The 18,391-nt window shown below is 44.9% G+C and overlaps 1 protein-coding gene across 5 annotated transcripts in view; it reads right to left on the bottom strand.

Moving 5' to 3' along the window:
• Nucleotides 1-3,181: 3,181 nt before the first annotated feature.
• Nucleotides 3,182-18,391, bottom strand: part of LOC310888645 (mothers against decapentaplegic homolog 4) — a 29,432-nt gene continuing 14,222 nt past the window's right edge. For 3 of the 5 annotated variants that reach the window (XM_083815549.1, XM_083815547.1, XM_083815548.1), the window contains 10 exons: nucleotides 17,845-18,019; nucleotides 17,393-17,422; nucleotides 16,011-16,226; nucleotides 14,334-14,453; nucleotides 14,062-14,172; nucleotides 12,498-12,548; nucleotides 11,079-11,262; nucleotides 9,929-10,097; nucleotides 9,227-9,365; nucleotides 3,182-8,160 (listed from right to left, as the gene is read on the bottom strand). In XM_083815549.1, coding sequence (XP_083671675.1) covers nucleotides 7,949-8,160; nucleotides 9,227-9,365; nucleotides 9,929-10,097; nucleotides 11,079-11,262; nucleotides 12,498-12,548; nucleotides 14,062-14,172; nucleotides 14,334-14,453; nucleotides 16,011-16,226; nucleotides 17,393-17,422; nucleotides 17,845-18,019 — 1,407 coding nt within the window. In that variant the 3' untranslated portion in view covers nucleotides 3,182-7,948. The remainder of the gene's footprint in view (nucleotides 8,161-9,226; nucleotides 9,366-9,928; nucleotides 10,098-11,078; nucleotides 11,263-12,497; nucleotides 12,549-14,061; nucleotides 14,173-14,333; nucleotides 14,454-16,010; nucleotides 16,227-17,392; nucleotides 17,423-17,844; nucleotides 18,020-18,391) is intronic. The other 2 variants (XM_083815550.1, XM_083815551.1) reach the window with 1 other exon arrangement.

The raw sequence follows: 18,391 nt of genomic DNA, 5'->3' as shown, positions 1-18,391 counted from the left end.
TTTTTCCATGCTAAGGAGCGCTTGTGATGAGTGACTAACCGGCCTGGAATTTTAACTCCTGGTCGCGGAGGGGAAGCTCTTGCCACCAGGCATCGCCTGAACCAGCTGCAGGCCGGGCAGTCCAGAGGAACCTCTGGGGGCAGCGAGGTTCGTTAAGAAACCTTCTCTCGTGTTGATTTGGGGAAACAAAAATGCCGTTACTCGTTTCTAACGAGGAAGCTCACGTCCACGGTAGTGCTTGCAGGGGTGAGGAGGTGCCGCTGCCCTTAGGACGAGCACAGCTGCGTGTGGGAGCGTCTCGTTTTGTTTTCGGCGCTGCGGCTGCACCTGGGGGAAGGATCGCTTTGGGAAGGAGCTGGGCTGCGGCGCGCTGCACAGAAAACACACTTTTTTTGGAGCGAGAGGAATGTAATCCCACAATATAAGGCCAGCAGCTCGCTGTGCCGGGGCACAAAAATACAGCAGGGGAGTGCTCGGGACTGGGAGGAGGAGGAAGAAGAGGAGGAGGAGGAGGGCAAATCTGCCAAAGGAAAAGGAGATACTGGAACCACGCTGGGCATCATGAGCCTGTGGCGGTGACGTCCCGCTCCTAAACCTGCCCCCTATGGGGGCAGAGCCGCAGCGTGCCGCGGAGGCTTTGCGGGATCGGGGCCTCGCTTACAAGGCTCGTGGTAAAAGCCAGGCTCCATAGTTCTGCCTCGTCTGCCTTTACCTGTGGCTGTGGGACCGTTGGGGCCATTACGGCCGTTACATGGCAGCTGCAGCCCCGCAGGGCCGTGGGGCAGGAGTTGGGTGTCCGAAGTTTCACCCTGGTGCCACAGCAGCTGAAGCCCTCAGTGCGTCCCCTCAGAAGGCCCAACCCCAACACGCCATGGAACTGCCCTCACCGAGCTGCGTGGGGCTGCGTGGGTTTGGTGTTTTAGCCCCGTAACAGCAAAGCTCCGTGGGGCTTTCAGAGGAAGCCTGGGCCGCGTGGAAGCCCTGAACACAAATCCTGTGAGGAGCGGCTGAGGGAACAGGGGCTGTTTCGTCTGGAGAAGAGGAGGCACAGGGAAGGCCTCATGGCTCCCTACAGGTACCAGAAAGGAAGGTGTGGGGAGCTGGGGGTCGGCCTCTTCTCACCCATAACTAGTGATGGGACCAGAGGGAATGGCCTCAAGTTGTGCCAGGGGAAGTTCGGGTTGGAAATGAGGAGACATTTCTGTCAGAAAGGGTGGTTAGGTACAGAGACGGGTTGCCCAGGGAGGTGGTGGCGTCACCGTCCCTGGGGGGGGGGGGGGGGGGGTGTTCAAGGAAAGGTTGGACGTGGTGCTTAGGGACACGGATTAGTGGGTGACATTACTAGTAGGGCGACGGTTGGACCAGATGATCTTGGAGGGCTTTTCCAACCCTAACGCTTCTAGGATTGTATGAAAGGTGCAGCCTGATGGCACAGAGCAGTGAAACCACCCCGCCTGGCTGCGGTGTTCACACAAAATGGCTGCACCAGGGCTGCTCTCACTCGCTATGGGATGGCCCCGATCCCAAAGCCGCCGGGTCCCTGCGATGCCACCCCCCCACCTTGAGCCTGCTCAGCAGGGGCCGAGGGGCTGCCGTGGCCTTGGGTGGGCTTTGGCCCCCTTCCCCAAACAGGACACAGGTGTTTTTGGCAGCAGCCAATGGAGCAATAAGGACATCTAGTGGCATTGCCCCCCCCCCCCAAGGTGTTCAGTGCCTCACAGCATCCTCAAAAACCCCCTTGGGTGCAGCCGTGGCCCCGGGGCTGCCCCTTGGGTGGCACAAAGCCCCCGGCTGGGGAGGTGCTGCGTCACGGGGAGGGACACTGGGGGGAACCAGGGCTCCAGCGGATGTTTTCCGTTCCGCACAGAGTCTGGAAAAAACATATATATATTCGTTTTTCATTTCAGGATTTCGACTCACTGCACCTGCCCGGCGATGCTGTCCTCCCCCTCTGCCATCCCCTGCCACGATGAGGTTTTTGAGGGCAGAGCCGTGGGGTTTCCACCGCCAGCAGCCTCGGCTCTGCCACGGGGTCAGCGCCAAGCCGGCCGCCAGCTTTCTGCCCCGCTGCCAACCTGGCCAGCGGCTCCCAGGATGGGGCACGTGCGTGTCTGTGGCCGTCCTGCTGAGAGCTGTGTGCACTAAAAAGCCTCTGCTTTGCTTTAAAAATGGCATTTTTTTTTTTAGCTTCCCTGCTTAACGAAGCAGCACGAGCATCCTTGCAGACGGCAAGGCCGCAAACAGCTGCACAACTGCCCTTCGTGTTTTGCTGACCGTACACGCGAGCGTCTGCACAAACGCAGGCCGAGACGCGTGCCACCGAGCTGCAGGCAGGAGGGTGACAAGCGGCGGCGGTACCGAGCCCTGGAACCCCCCCACACGCGGTGACACAAACTCCGTCTGCCACCAGAAACACTGAAATCGGATGGCACAGGGCGAAATGCCACAGAGGCGGGCACCGGTCCCGCCTGCTGCTAGAAACGGTCGAGCAGGGAAGGGAAAAAAATGTTCGTAGCGGGCAGCTGGCTGATGCAGGTGTGATTTTTTAGGATACATTTTGTATTTCTAGTTGCAGTAGGATGCTCGGTGCTATCGTACGGAGGGGACACGGTGGAGGATCATAGCAGGGTGAGCACAAATGGGTTTTTTTTTTACGTTGCTCACGGCCAGCCAGGAGTTATAAAAGGGTTGCTAAGAGCGCAGGGAGGGAGGCTCTGGAAAGCTTTCTGAGAGGTGAGGAGCTGCAACTGCTGTTCCACGGAGATTGATGAGCTTACAGATGGGCCGTGTAACTAAACACGAGAGCCTCGGCCACAGGGAATTAATCTGCGGGGACAACTTGAGGTGCTTCAGCCTCACGGCTACCGGACACGGCGCCTCGGTGCCCTGGGTCCCTCTGCGGCCAGCGCCGCAGCCCCGGAGCCTGCTGGACCTTGCTCTGAGACCACTTCAGTGCTCTCTCTCTCGCCGCACAGCTCGGCTGGCAGCCTTAAAGAAATAACTTCCACTAATACAAAAACCCACAAAAATGCTGTGCCACGCCAGCATAAAGCAGCCCGGCATGCTGGCCGCACCAAAGCATCCACGGGACTCCGAGACCAGGAGCCGCGGAGAACGACACCGTGCTAGCCAGAAACGGGGTAAAAGCTCCCCGCTGAATAAAACAAAGAAGCCAAAGACGTGAATCTTTACCTTTTTTAATCAAAAACATACTCTGTTACAGAATTTCAGGAAAGTTAACTACAGTATATTATCCACAAACTAGGTCTAATGAAAAACATACAGTAAGCTACAAAGGAACTACTGGGAATTCTGTTGACCGCTTATCAAAAGGCAATGGCTAAAAGGATAAATGCGTACCTAGGCTTTCATGCTCAAAAAAACCCTCTCGCGGTGAGTTTTGGGTTATGGGTACTTCGCGGCTCTCAATCCAGCTGAATCACACCTCGGCGGCGCTACCAAACCTCACCAAAAAGACACAGAAAAAAGGTGCCGGAGCAAGAAAGCACTAGATGGTTTTGGTGACCTTTAAGGACGTTAAGTCCCGTAAATTTCGGAGCGATGCATCGCTCGCTAGGCACAACAGCAGCCAACAGCGCCGAAATCTCTTGGGGTCCATAGGCAGTAACAGTTTTACTTCCCGCCAGGTCTCACCGAGTGCAACTTGCACGGCCCCGCAGTTCGTGGGGGCCTCGGCGGCATCGCACGCGGCAAGTTTAGCTCAGCACGATCACACCTTGTGGAGCGCGTTCAGAAATAAACGATTGAGGACCACGCTTCGGAGCTGGATCGCACCCCGAAGGGACACGTCCAGCGTCCAAACTCTACGTGCTGAGTGGTGGAGAAGGGCTTCCCACGGAAACGTTGCTGGAACCTCTCAAAAACGGTGTGTCCTCCGCGATATCTGCCAACGGAACGTCTACTTTTGTAGAGCAGCTGTTCAGTCGCGCGGGACCTGAACGGAGAAGGGGGGGGGGAGAGGAAAGAGGATTTCCTAAATGAAGTCTGAAGCCCACTTAGAGGAAGACCCATCTGGCTGGCTTTAATTGGTTGCATTAAAGAAGTGACCAGCGCTCCCAGCCACGCCGTGCAGCAGAGTAAGGATGCAAATCAAGGAGACAGTCCCTTCTAAAGCGCTTACTCTTCCAAGAAGAGATTAAAGATGTCTCGATAAAAGACCACCGTCAAGACGTAAACAACCTGGGAAGGGTTCAGAGGCAGGAGAACCCCCCAGGTACACTGGCGTAGGAGTTTTCTGACGGTTCCTAGTACACAACAGTTGAGGCAGTCGTTCCTGAGCTACGCGGAGAGGACGCTGTCTGTCATCTTTAGCAGTGTCGCAAGAAGTAAGATGGTCCGAAAGGTAAGGCACAGGAGCTGGACACGGGAGCAAGAAGTACCGCTGCTGCAGAGCTCTTCTGCGGCCGGGTGAGCGCGGTGCGTCCTTCGTACGAGGTCCCTCCACAAAGCAGCCAGAGAACTTCCCAGGTTTCCGCTCTGAGAGCCAACGAAGAAGCAATTCGTGGTGCAGCCAGAGGTCCGGGTTGCTCACGCATCGTTCTTACCAGGAAAACGAGGTTGGAGACCAAAACGAGCGACTGTTTCTAACCAGCACCACTTGGCAGTTGTGTCTCCTTCCCGTGGCCTCCTGTCGCACAGAGCTGCCCTAAGTATTCTCACACCGTCCTGTTGAAAAGGTTCCTTCTACCTCTCCGTCCCATTAAATTTCATCGCTTTCAAAACCAACAGTATTACGGCAAAATCCACCTAAACCTTTCAGTGGCAAGCCCAGCTCTCCAGTACATGAAACAAAATTAAAGTATTGTAGCACAACGTTGGTTTTTTGAGGAACGCATAATTCAGGGCAACAATCACAGGGCTAATTAATTCACAGAAAGAACCAAGACAGCAGACATGGGAACAGGATCGCAGGCAAGAGATTGCTAGCTGAAAAAATACTTGTTGAATTCGCTGAATTTGAGACATCGGAGGAGATGCAGTTCTGGCGTTCTTGACATCCCTGCCTACAGCGTGCACGAGGACCGTCAGAGCTGTCAGCTAGCAGCAGCTCTTTTGTGAATCCCAGAGAAAGCCACAAACGCAAAGCTGTCAAAGACTCGACGTGCTGCTGAAGGGTTTGCAATCCATTATGCGCTGTCTTTTATGCCTTGTCATAAGAAACAAAGGAAAAAAAAAAAAGGAATATTAAAAAAAAAAAAAGGGAATATTAAAAACTAACAACGAGGTTCTCGTATTTTGCCCTTTTAGCGGTTATGATTGCATCTTATTGTTAACTGCCAGGAGTGTAAGACGAATGTCACTTCAGTATTTCTACTGCCTGACACAACGTTCAGATTTCTTCTGATGTGGAGCCCGATTTCTTGTTTCTGATGAACTCCTCCGATGTTATTTTGTTGCTCTACCCTGACCGCTTCTGGCCATCCAAATACTGTCGTTGGTACCATTCGCTGCAGGTAGAGAGCCAGGGCAGCTTGTGAAATGTCTGCATGAGACCGTTACAGTCTCACCAGCTGCATTCTTTTAGACTAATCGAGGCAAGAACACCACCAGGCAGAAGCATTTGCGCATTGTTTTATAAAAACTTGGCACGCTCGGAAGGCAAACAAGTACGGAGGGCTTCTGGGGAGCAGCCACATAACGGAAGATTCACCAAGATAAGCCCCTCACAAAAATGCGAAGTTAAATAGGGAGAAAGCTGGTGGACTCCTGATCAAATGAACACTGTAACCAATTCCCAAAATCAGAGGCGCCTCACACCCAGTAGTAAAAGCAGGGCAGACAATTCAACGCAGAGGTCGATGAGAAGGCGCAGGCACTGTTCATTTCTTCCACCAAAGCAAGTTTTCTGTTGTGGACGAAGCATAACCCTGGGACGTATTTTCCCTTGTTAACAGGCTCCTCTAAGGATGCAGTCAGAATCCTCTACTGCAGGCGTTCCTGAAAATCTGAGGCTTGCTCTTCTGCTCGGACAAACGAGATCATTAGGAGAGAACGGAAAATGAAAAAAGGTTTTAAACTTAAGGCCTCGAGGAAAGCGAACGCTGATTTTTCCAAACATCAAGGAGAAGCCACACGAGAGGAGAAGAAAATGTGATTTCCTTAGGAGTTAGCGTGAAGAAAGCAACACTGTTAACGAAAATACTGAGAAAATTCGTCCATTTCTGGCCGTCGCTCTGGAGTCATCTGTCTTCTGCGCTTCCACGTGGAGAGCAGAACCGCTGCCTGCTGTCTTCTTTCACGAGAATTTCAGCGTATGGGGGAAGCAATACCTAAACGCAGCGTGTCATAGCCCTCTACAGATTCCTGGAACTATGCAAGAAACTTGGCAAAAAGCTTCTGAACAATCTCTTCCAAGACTTCCACTCATGTTAACCGCTCCCACAGCGCTGCCAGGTCAGCGCGGTGAGGCGAGGCGCGCAGACCCAACTGGCACGGCTTGAAGGCAGCGCTCGAGCTGGAGTCCACGTCTTCCTAGCGCGTTGAAGTTCCATCTCCCCCCCGCGCGCGTGCTGGAAAAAATGGATTTCCTGCTCCCTCTTCCCCCATCAAAGGGCTGAAAGAGAGATCTCCATTTACTGAGAAGCAGGGGAAGGAAGAAAAATTGGACTTGCTTCCTGGCAAACGTGAACCAACACAAATTCCTACCGCTATTGGCTGCTGCTGCTGGTCTCGCAAAGGAAAGTAATCCATCATTCAAGATCAACGGTTTCAAGGTGCAGAATTACATAATAAAAGCAAACTAAATTTATAAAAACTCAGGGTTTTCATTATTTTATTTATACTATTAACTAGAGAGAAAGCATACATATTGTATCTGTCATACAGTCAATACATTTGCATTTTTTCTACTATAAATTCTCTATACAAAGTCATTGCCAATTGATACGGTCGTTGATGGCATAGGGCTTAAAATAACCAAGAGGTATAAAAACAAGTTTGCCATCTTGCCCTGAGTGGAAATGGTGAACAGATACAAAAACTGGATCCTAGATATCGATGTAATATTATACATGATTTAATGGCATATGCAAGTAAAAAGAGTCATGCAACTTTTTTTTTTTTTTTAAAATACCTGCCAAGTTTTACTCGAGTAAAATCATCGAAGTCAGTAGTAGTTATGAAAATACGTTCCTGCCATTAGGTACTCATCACGCAATTTCAGTGGCAACTTTGCAGACTGGGTATTTCATGATATTTAAATTGAGTGCCAGCACTGAAAGTATCCATTTCTTTTAGTGTTTTAAAACTCATGTGTCTATATAAATAAAAATCTAAGATATCTTTTTAAAAACTAGTGAAGGAAAAGCAACGTTTCTTTTCCTTGCTATTTTTAATCAACGCCAACAATGCATGTCTCATCCCTCACTTTTTTTTTTTTTTTTTGGCAGCTTCTACCTTTTAATCTGGAAAAATCATAACAAGATAGTCAACAAAATAAAGAAGTCTTCTGTTAACTATTGTTCCCTAAAAAGAAACATCACAAATCAGTTGGAATTTTAAAGTTGCTATAACGTAGATGTTTATAACGATTAGAAGGAATTTTCAGATATAAATATATATATAATATATATTCTGCATACAAAAGGCTCCTGTGAGGCTTATCACCCAAGATGCCATAATAGAGAAGGAAAGTTTCGAAGGGAACAAACCCAATACTGTAAGGTCTCTCTATAAGGCGTTTACCTTTCACTTCAAGCCCTGAGCCATGTATTATGACAATTAAGTTCTGAAAATAACCGAAATCCAAATTCTGCATGTTCAGTTTCTTTCTGCTAAGAGCAAGGCGGCAAACACATTTTTAAAACCCGGTTTTAGAAGATTAAGCAGAACAAAAAGTAAAATATATCTTCAGGTTATAAACAGAATTGTATTTTACAATCCACCATCCTCACAATATAACGGCCCACAGCAGTGCAGCAGAGGGATCTCAGTCTAAAGGTTGTGGGTCTGCGATAGGCATGGTATGAAGTACTTCATCTAGAAGCTGGAGGGCACGGTGCAAGTGAATTTCAATCCAGCACGGTGTCTCTTTGATGCTCTGTCTTGGGTAATCAGGTCCCCAACCTTTTACAAAACTCATCCTGAGTATGCATAAGCGGCGAAGGTCATCTACACCGATTCCAGCAGCAGCTGACAAACCTAGACAGGAAAGGTTTCAAGTAAGTGTTCGCAGGCACGCTTTTTTTTTTATCACCTGTTTGTTTAGCCATTCCTCTTTGCTTGCTCGTTTCTCCACGTACACATCCCTCTCACCACAGCCAAGGCCAATCGATATTTCTAGACCTCTATCACCACAAGTCAGCAATTATTTTGCATTTCTTCCAAACAAGTTTTCTTTTTCATCGCACTGCAATCTTGAAAGGGTATTAAAATACAAAAAAAAAAAAAAAGTTGGATCTAAGAGTTACAGTAGTTACTTCGTCTAATAAAAAAAAAAAATGAATGCAGCTGGCAAACTTCAAATCACAACCATGTCTAGAAGAAAATTTAAGTACGTTCCCAAAAATGCCTTTAGCATTTTGTAACATAGCTGGAAAGCTACGTTTGGCAACACAAGGAATCCAGAAAATACTATGGCACATAAAGCAGTCTGACACACCTAAATACTCACCATTTAAAAAAATATTTAAGTGTAATATCAAGGGCATAGAATTTAGCAACTAAGAAAACTCTAGGCCAACATAACTTAAAAAAAAAACAAAACAAAAAGCACCATTACAACCTCCTCTTCTTCTTAAGAACCTTATAAATTGAAAGTCTTCCTAAAAGTAGTGAAGGACTCTGTGGCCCAGCACTCCCCATTACTTTCAGTAACGTTTTTACGAGCTTACAGCTCAAAGATCGTTTTTCAAGCTTAGGTTTAAGCAGCCTAAAGTACCTCTGCTTATAGTAAACCAGTTATGCTACGTGACGTTGCATACGACACGCTTTCTGTTGAGCTGCAATGATTCCTGCGGTACAACAAGCAGATGCTTCCTCATCCGATATCCCCTGAAGACTTCGGAGTGAAAACTGCTGTGTGGGCCAGGTACAAAGTAAACAAATACAGACTTACCATGACGCCACCCCAGCCCAACCTCGCCCGATCCTGTTACCTCCTTCCAAGTTCATTTGTACCGTTTTCGGGGGGCGCCGCTACGAGGGAAAGCTGCGTTGTTTTCAAGGAAGAATAAAAAAGGAGACCGAGCAGTTATAATTTACTTACTAATGGCTGGGGCTATTCCACCTACTGATCCTGGTCCGGGGATGTTTCCTGCTACTGCTGCAGCTTGAGCAGCAGCAGCGGCTTGAGCAGTGGCAGCCTGCTGTTGCATCTGACGATGACACTGGCGTAAATCAAACACCTTTAAAAAAAATAAACATCCAACTCTGTAGGTTTACCAAAATCAGTGAAGGAAAGAATTCCTCAGCTCCCACCTCCAATAAGATGGACCTCTCTGCTCTCCAGAATAAATTCTTCAGTCACAGGCTGATGAAATCCCAATTTTTATTAAATTCTAGGATTTCCAGAAAATAGGCATACAAATAAAAGCAGATCTCAGCAAGTCCAGCTTAACTTTGTCAGACTTTACGCTTTTTTAAGAATACGCCAAATTTTTGGCAGCAGTTAATTTAAAAGATGGAGATCGTTTGACAAAATACAAAATCAGTTACTTTCACGGTATCTAGAGGATACTTTCCGCTAAGATGACTTTTTTAATGACTCTAAAGTGACTTGTCAAATGGATTTTTTTCCCTAAAGATGACTTTTTTTTTTTAAAAGTGAAGTTGACGATTCTAAGATGATAACAAAGTCTCTGACTCCAAGTTTGATTTATTTCAGTGCCTTATAGCTTCCCTACGATCTGCAAGAACAGAAAGTTATGCTGCTTCCCCCACAGTTTTCCTCTAGGAACATCAAACCAACCTTTATATATGCACTTGGGTAAATCTTGTGAACAGCATCCCCTGGCGCACGCCCTGCTTCTCTATCCAGGTAGTAGCTCTGAACGAAGACCGCGTGGTCACTGAGGCATCGAACCCACACGTCACCTTCTCCTTTGCACTCCAACTGCACCCCTTTACCTATGTGCAACCTTGAAAAGAAAAAACAGTTCCAATGCGCCTGTGTTTATAAGCTATAAATCAGCCCTTTACTAAATAAATCATAAAACAATTCTCCAGGAGGCTATGAAACCCTAATTTACGTTCGAAAGTAAAAACAAACACACTCCGCTTGTACGAGGACTTGAAACTGTAGTTATTATCGTGAGTATAGCATAGCATGCGGTTATACAAAATCTGGGAAGTCAAAAACCATCTGTAACGCCATGTAAAGACATATGGGAAACACAGAATGCAGAAGCGATGGTATTCAAGTAGCAAGAAACCCACTCGCTGACAATACGGAGCTGGGATACCAAACACATTCGGGGTTCTGTTCCGAAGTGTAAAAATCCCACAAGTACTCCAGCACGGGAAGTAACTCGAGCGCATACACAAAGCCACATTTTCATGCAGGACCGTGTGTTCATTTGGATCACGCCGCAGCAATCCAGCGCTTTGATTGTCACAATGCAACAGTTCGGAAGACACGGACTCGTTTTTATTCCTTTTCACTCCGAAGAAGAAAAAAAGTCGTAAGATCAGTTCTCTGCGCTTCCACATCAAAGCCTGGCGCGTGCATGGTGAGAATGAATGAAAATTCCAGCTAGCTCTCTATCAACCTTCCTTTGTTCCTTTGACAAATCTATATTTTGCAGTCGTTCTCACATCACTGTGGTATGGAGAGCTAATTTTCAGCTCGCATACATAATGGCACGAGTTGCTAATTTTATCCTTGAAGGCACAGCCTTTGAAAGCAACGAAAAGCGACGTGCTACTGCAAAGCAGGGACGTTCTTTGTCACACAGTTCACATTCTGAATGCATTACGGTAGTGGCCTGGAAAGACACATTCTGCTATGGTTGATTCAGTTTGAAACAAAAAATCGTATTGAAAGGGAGCCGCACACCAAAAAAAAACAAAATAAAAGATCAAATATCACCAACAAAAAGCTTTGGGGGTCTGCAGAATACCTTGCTCTCTCAATGGCTTCTGTTCTATGCACGTTGGAAAGCTGGCCCAGGCAAAAGCGGTCTCCTCCGGAAGGATCCACGTATCCATCGACGGTAACAATCGGACAGCTCGAAGGGACCTTGAACGTTTCCCCGACTTGCACGTCCATTTCGAAATACGCAATTGAACACCAGTACTCTGGAGCTGAAGAGCAGAGACAATTAACTGAGTGAAAGGCACAGAACGCCTGCAAACCCGTTACAGCCAGCCAGGTCGGCCTTCTGCAACTACATTTGTCATCCAGAGTAACACTGCACGTTTAAATAAGCAAGGATAGGCAGAGAAGTGTTTGCTAGCACAGACAATACCCCATGCTACGTGAACACGGGCTGCTTTTTATTTGAGCACACAAACGCTAGGGTTGTTTGGTTTTTTTTTTGTAGTTAAGCTCTTAGAAGCCTTTGTACAGTTTATAATTCCAGTTGTGTTTTGTAAGCCATCTGCATTCCTGGGCCTCATGATTTGATTTCGTGCTCCTTTAGAGCATGAGCTAGCAGTATGCACACACACCTATTCATGGCTGATGAAAGCTAACTCTTAAATCTGGCTTGAGATATAAAAGTAACTACATCCCAGGTGAAGTCAGCTTTCTCTGTCCTCCTCAGAAAGCAAACCGGATTTGGAACGCTGGGCAGAGCGGCAAAAACATCAAAGATCACAGACTGATCTTGTCTGCAGACAAGAAAGTCAGACACCGGATAAAACGAGGAAGTGTTAAGCAAGGGAGCAGAACAAAATGGCATGCTTTCATAGCAAAAAGGTGTCTTTTACCTCATCCTATTTTAAAAACTGACTGCAAAGGAAAGGAGGTACTTCGAAGAAGGTCTACCACGCGAGGAGGAGAAACCCTGATCCCTTAGAGGATGCTACTGAAACCCAAGCACTCAAGCAGGGAAGCCTGATAAAGAACACAGTGATTTTGTTTACGCGTATCAGCTGCTCGAGTGCTAGCTGGGAGCAACTGCCTTGTCAAACCTTCTGCAAGGTTTGCTGTCTGTGCATTAAGCACTACGAATTTCTCTCTCCAGACACCTTAAAACCTGAAACTCTCCTACGTTTAAATTGTTCGGTTTCTATCAGAAAAGAATAAACCACGGTGCCTGGACTCCTTTAAGTTTTTTCATCTTCAAATAAATACTCGTGTGTCTGAGTATTATGTCATTATTAATTTATATTATTAATGTCTTCTGTCATTATTTCTAAAACACGGGGGTCCAAATTCAAAAGAAGGCATCACAAAATGGTTCCTCTCCTTCTTTATCCCCCTTTTGAATTCCTCCAACTAAATTCAGAGTACTCCACACACACAAAAAATACACATTCGAAACAACACTGTTAGCTTCAACAATACTTAGCATTCCATTTTAGGTTTTACTTACCAGGATGATTTGATATAGGAGGCTGGAATGCAAGTTCATTGTGAACTGGCCCTTAAAGAGAAAACATGCAATTTGTTTTACACGAGGGAAAGAAATAAGAACTTTCTTAACCTGTTTTGGTTGAAAAAAGGACTTGCGAGGATGCCACGTATTCTAAATCTCAGTAATATCTAAATCAAGTGGCCAAATCTAGAAGAAAAATGCCCACAGAATTACACGCTTGGATGTTTTTTTTGAAAATTCAGAAGCAGAGAGCTCCATTTGCATCCCAGGAGGGAAGGCTGCAGCGTAACAGCTCGCTGTGCTGCTCAAGCCAGCTCCAGGAGATGAAAGAAGCTAGATGTCATCAGGGAGATGTAATACAAGTAGGACTTTGGCTTCACATGTGGTCACAAATCAAGGAAGGAGAGAATCGCTGCATGTGATATAAATCTGTCAGAAACCCAACTTCATTAGTTTCCCGTTCACAGAACAGGCTGCCCAGGATGCTATGGAGTCAACTATAAGAAACACTGCACGGAGATGGAAAAAAAGAAAGTCCCAGAGAACTTGTTTTTTAAAGAATAAGTAGTGAATGTGGTCTTGGTAAAGGTCAGTCAATTCTTCCCACTTTTATAAACTAACTGGCTTCCTCGCAGGCAGCAGAAGACAAGGAGAAAAGGCTTAAACATAGTATTATAAGTAATGGCAGCTTTTGCAACAAGATGTCAGAAACAGGCACAACGTTGGGAGGTGTCAAGAGATGCGACTTTCTGAAGTGAGAAGAGGCAGCAGCCAAGAAAAGCTCTGTGTGGTACCACCAGCCAGTTACAAACATTAATTATGGAAAGCTACATTCACACACAAAAAACATTTATAGAGTCTCTACAGCACCAGTCAAGTTTTTAAATCTTGGTATTTCTGACAAGTAAGGAGAGAAATGAGGTGGGATCCTAGCAGAGCAAAATAACGAAATTTAATAACTGGACCTAAAACAATTTTTTTCTGATCAAGACAAGCTGGAAATTCAACATGAAGTCAGATTATTTTCTCCCCTCTCCTAACAACACTGCTGCAAACGGATGGACTGGTTAAGCACTATATTAAGAAATATATAAATAAATATATATATATATCAGGAAATATATCATATCTTCATATCAATATCATATATATATATGATATATCCAGCCAGAAATGTCCATATTTTGAAGGAAAAACAGATCCACGCAACAAATTCTGAATCAACTTCTGGACAACTGTTTTTCCACAAAAAACAGTCTTACTCCAAGATTGCAAAGCTTTATAAAAGGAGGTTTTGGAAAGGAAATGCTTTCTGTTAGATACAGGAAGACATCAAAAGTACAGGTGGGAGCACTAGAGCTGTGTGAATTTTTAATCTCTGCTGCTTTAAATGAGGAAAGTACAAGGAGTTCTTACATTTAACTGTCAGAATATATTAAATAAAGTAACAGTAGTTCTATAAAAAATAAGACACAGGGGTAAAAACCAATCACAGGTGACCCTCCCACCATTAAACCAAACTGAAAACAAAATACATGATTTGAAAAGCTGTAACGCTTACAGTAATGTCCAGGATGCATAGGTGGGTGATGCTGAAGATGGCCATTCTGGTGGTGAGGTATGGTAGGTGTGTAGGCTGCCGTTCGACTTCCAGTCCAAGTTGTAGTACTATCTAGAGAAAAGAAAAAAGGAAAGAAAAAAAAAAAAGGAGAAGGAGTGGTTGGGTTTTAAGGGAGTTTTTCCTGCATCTCATTTCTAAATCCTCTATTTCTCCTGAGCATTTGGAAACCGGTTTTAGAAAGCTAAGAAGAGTGCACGTATGTGTATACTCACTGTGATGGTAAGTAGCTGGCTGAGCTGTAAACCCATTCTGCTGAGTTCCTGGCTGAGGCCCTGAAGCAATCTGTAAGAGTCCATCACTATGGCTACCTGTCAATATACTGGTAGGTTGACCTGGTAAAAGAACACACTACCTATTCATGAACGTTCCAAAATTTGAATTAAGAAGAGCTCAGCACTACTGGGCAGGAAAATACACCCAACTAAGGGCACTGCAATACACACTTCCTAGGAGTTTGGTTTCAGAACTTTTTTTTTTTCCACCCACCAGAGCATCTTAGGAAACTGGAAGCAAGATGCTTTGCACCAGCTCATTTTGACTCTGGGACACCCGAAGGGAGGACACTTAAATCTACCTTCCTCCGAAACATATTGAACAGTATTTTTAAAAATAGTGCTGGAACACAGCTGCATACATCACTGGACTCCTTCCTCAGAAACTTGTTTGGTTTTCATTTTGTTTTTTTTGTTTGTTTGTTCGTTTTTAATCCCAAATAAATAGTCCAAGGATTTTCTAATCTTTAAAGTAAAACTACAGATATTTCAGAACAGGTGAACAGGATTCAGTGAGGCTTCAGCTCAGCCATTAACACTCAACTGATCAGCACTTTCACAAGTACACTTGCACTCTCCAACTGGTCTGGCTAGCGGAGTTGAACACACTGAAAACTTGTACTAAAACCTAAAATAATGCTTTGTTTTTTCCTGTCCACTTGGTACCAACAATTACAGCAATGATGAGAAAAAGTTATTGAGCGTAATACAATTAAATCACCTATCCTTTTTCTTTTTTTTTCCTACTGGAGACAACTACAGACATCGAACCTCAAACCATTTTTAGGTTTAAACAAAGAAGTCCTCGCCTAAAATTAAAGAACGTAATTGAAACACCATGTCACCCTAAAATTTGATAAGATGAAATCCATTACGTTCACGCAGTCTCGATATTAGAGCGATGAAGAGCACGTGAAACCCCCCTCCCACTTCACGGCTCCCCTACATTAGTGCCGCAGGACGTTGTGTATCTAACAGGGACTCCTAAACCGAGGAATGAGCTTGGATGTTGGTAAACCAGATCCTTCCACTTGTACCAAATACGGACCAGCAGGAAAAACTTCACCGCAGCACCCCGCTGGACTCACAAATGTATTAAGCAGGGCTGCAACTCTGGCAGTACGCTGGACCATTTTTTAAAAAGTCACGTTAAAACTGGAAAACAGTTTTAGCAGAACACTAAAGAATTGTCTGGAAACGTCTCTATGCTGCCGCCCACTAATAAGTCTGCTGTCCCACTTGCTGTCGTAATAAAACATTAAGGTTCTTCCGTTCCTGCAGCATTTATTCCCCTAACAGCCATACTTTGTCAGTGGTCAACACCTTAACATGGCATCACTGAACCTTTGGAGCATCCGAAACAGTCTCCCAACATTCAGGTAGTGTCCGTCGAAAAAAGACAGGGTTAGCAGGCAAACTTATTCAAACTACTCTGCAAGTTAAGACCTTATTTTAACGCTTACAAGACTGCACAGATCATACCGCCACACGCTTTAGCAATGCGGTTTGGCAGCAGCGTAGTTCCAAAGCAAGATCTGCTTTGGCAAAACCGGTGGTTATCTCTGAGCTTTCACGTTTTGACGGGTTTAGTATTGCATATAAGCTCGATGGTCTTACTTGTTGAAGCCACAGGAATGTTGGGAAAGTTAGTGGTGCTGGTAGTGCTAGCCTCGGTAGGAGCTAACATGGCCGGGGTGCTGTAAGGCTCCGTAGATGCCCTGTTACTCGGCGGGTGCTGGATGGTTTGGACCGAATGTCCTTCAGCAGAAGACAACGATGGCTGCGCCTCGTAATCGTGAACGTATTCGTCTTTCACCAACATGCTTGATGGAGCTGCAAAGAAACGAACATTTAAACACGCGGAGCAAACTTAATTTTCAAGATTTAGCCGTAAATTGCGCTACTACTTTCAAGCAGTAACAATGCTAACGAAACCACCGGGGGGAGAACTTAACCTATATAAACAATTCTGAGGCACCAAGAGAAACATCTTTTAAATTACAAATAAGCACCGGATGGCAAAGCAAACCACTTATTTCATTTAAACTCCCATCAAAATTGACTAGAAACGATACGCAGCGTAAGGAAGTTACTACCATTGCCACCAAAACTTATTTCTATATATCCTTTTGTGCACGTCCAAGCAAAACGCTTACACTACGTTAATTTCCATGTTCATTTTTAAAGCAACCTTACATATATTAAAATCTTGACGGTCATTTTTCTGTTTCCTGCTCCAAAAACAGCAGCGTGACAAGGAAACAGGTTACGTACTTAACTGCTGGCCAGTAAGCTTTGATACTGTACGAAAGAATTGTTTTCCAGAAGACACTGCTAACAACACAAATTAGCAGAGATGAGCACTAAGTCAAATAAATCAACCTTCACTTCAAAAGCTTTAAGTCATTTTCGCTTAAACACTTCTAATAACGTGCTAAAAATATGGGATTACTCAAACTTTCTTATCTTTTGAGCTTCTTCTGGAAGAAAAAAAAATCTGTTTTGAAATACAGCAGTTATCAGCTGCACGATCTGACTTCTGAGTAAGATCCACCGGACATTTAATGTCCAATTTCTCTCAGTTTTCAGGGAGGTAACAGTATCATCTCCTTCATTCCACTGCATATTAATTAGAACGTGTATTGTTTGCAGATCTTGCCATTCGCTTGTTAAACTACGTATTAAATAAGCATCTATTATACCCAACGCAGCTAATTAGTTAATTATACAGGTGTACTTTTTTCATTTTGTTGGGGTTTATGAGTTGCAGGCAATGGAAAGAGAAAACAACTGCAAACTGAGCTGAGGCTTCTAGTTAAATTTATCGATACGCTTGCCTCTCATACACCACGTAGTTTGTTTTCCAAAAGTGGAGAGACAAAGGCATTCGTCTGCTCTTTATCCTCCATCTATACGTAGAAATAAATTGTGTACGTACAGGAGAGTATTTTAAAAAATTTATTCCCCATAGAAACGCGACAGTAAACAGAACTACTTACCAGAACTCTGTAGTGTCAGTCCTGAGAGATCTTTAAAAAAAAAAGAAAGAAAAAAAGAAAGAGGTGTGTGTGGAAAATTATAACTTTTAACAGTGTTTGAACATTAATTTTCTAAGCCTTTACAAATTGCTGTTATAGACTATATGCTATGTTAGATACTGTTCCCCTCCACCATGACACAACTCCCCGTGCTAAATTATTTCTAGAATACACATTAACTGTGTGTGAAGCAAACGAAGGCTCGAACAAAAGCCACAAACCGTTCTTTAAAATTTGAAAGAGAGGTAAAAGAATAATTCCATTAAGATGTGCAAGAACATACGAGAACAATTTATAATCAGATCATTAAAAGTTCACTCTCTAACGAGGTCTTCATTTTCTACATTCAAAGGGAAAACATTTGACATTTCATTCCCACCACTGTTCCGTTCCGAAGTCAAAAGTCTACTCACCGATGCCAGGCGATACTACACGCTCATAATGGTAAGGATTTACACAGACACTGTCACATTTTAAGTCAAAAGCATACTGACAATATTTAACATGCTTGAGTTCATTTTTATGAAGATCAGGCCACCTCCAAAGACGAGCGTAAATCACATGAGGGAATCCCTTGCGACCAGCCACCTAAAAAGTTAGACACAAAAGTTGATTGGGAAAGTAGCACGGCACTGCCCTTTACTTAGCGAGGAGCGAAGCTGGAAGAGGGCAGCCAACAACACAACCTGTCTCCGTTATCAAAATATGGGGGGGGGCGGAAAAAAAAAAAAGGTGGTACAGTTTTACTCGAGTTCTGTGCTCAACAGAAATACGTATCTGGTAGGGTTCTGCTACGGTTAAGTCAACACCGTGATTCTTAAGGGAAAAAAAAAAAGAAGAAAAAAAAAAAGACTGCGTCCAAAATGGCAGAAGCAGAATTTGTGCTTAATGTCGTGTGTATGTTCACCTTCCCCACCACGGATGATGAAGGAGCTTTGCCCCAGAAGAAGAGGAACGAGG

Source organism: Anser anser (genome assembly GCF_964211835.1).
Source record: "Anser anser genome assembly, chromosome: W".
Taxonomy (NCBI): domain Eukaryota; kingdom Metazoa; phylum Chordata; class Aves; order Anseriformes; family Anatidae; genus Anser; species Anser anser.
Note: the sequence above shows the minus strand (reverse complement) of the source record. Positions and strands in the feature narration are given on the sequence as shown.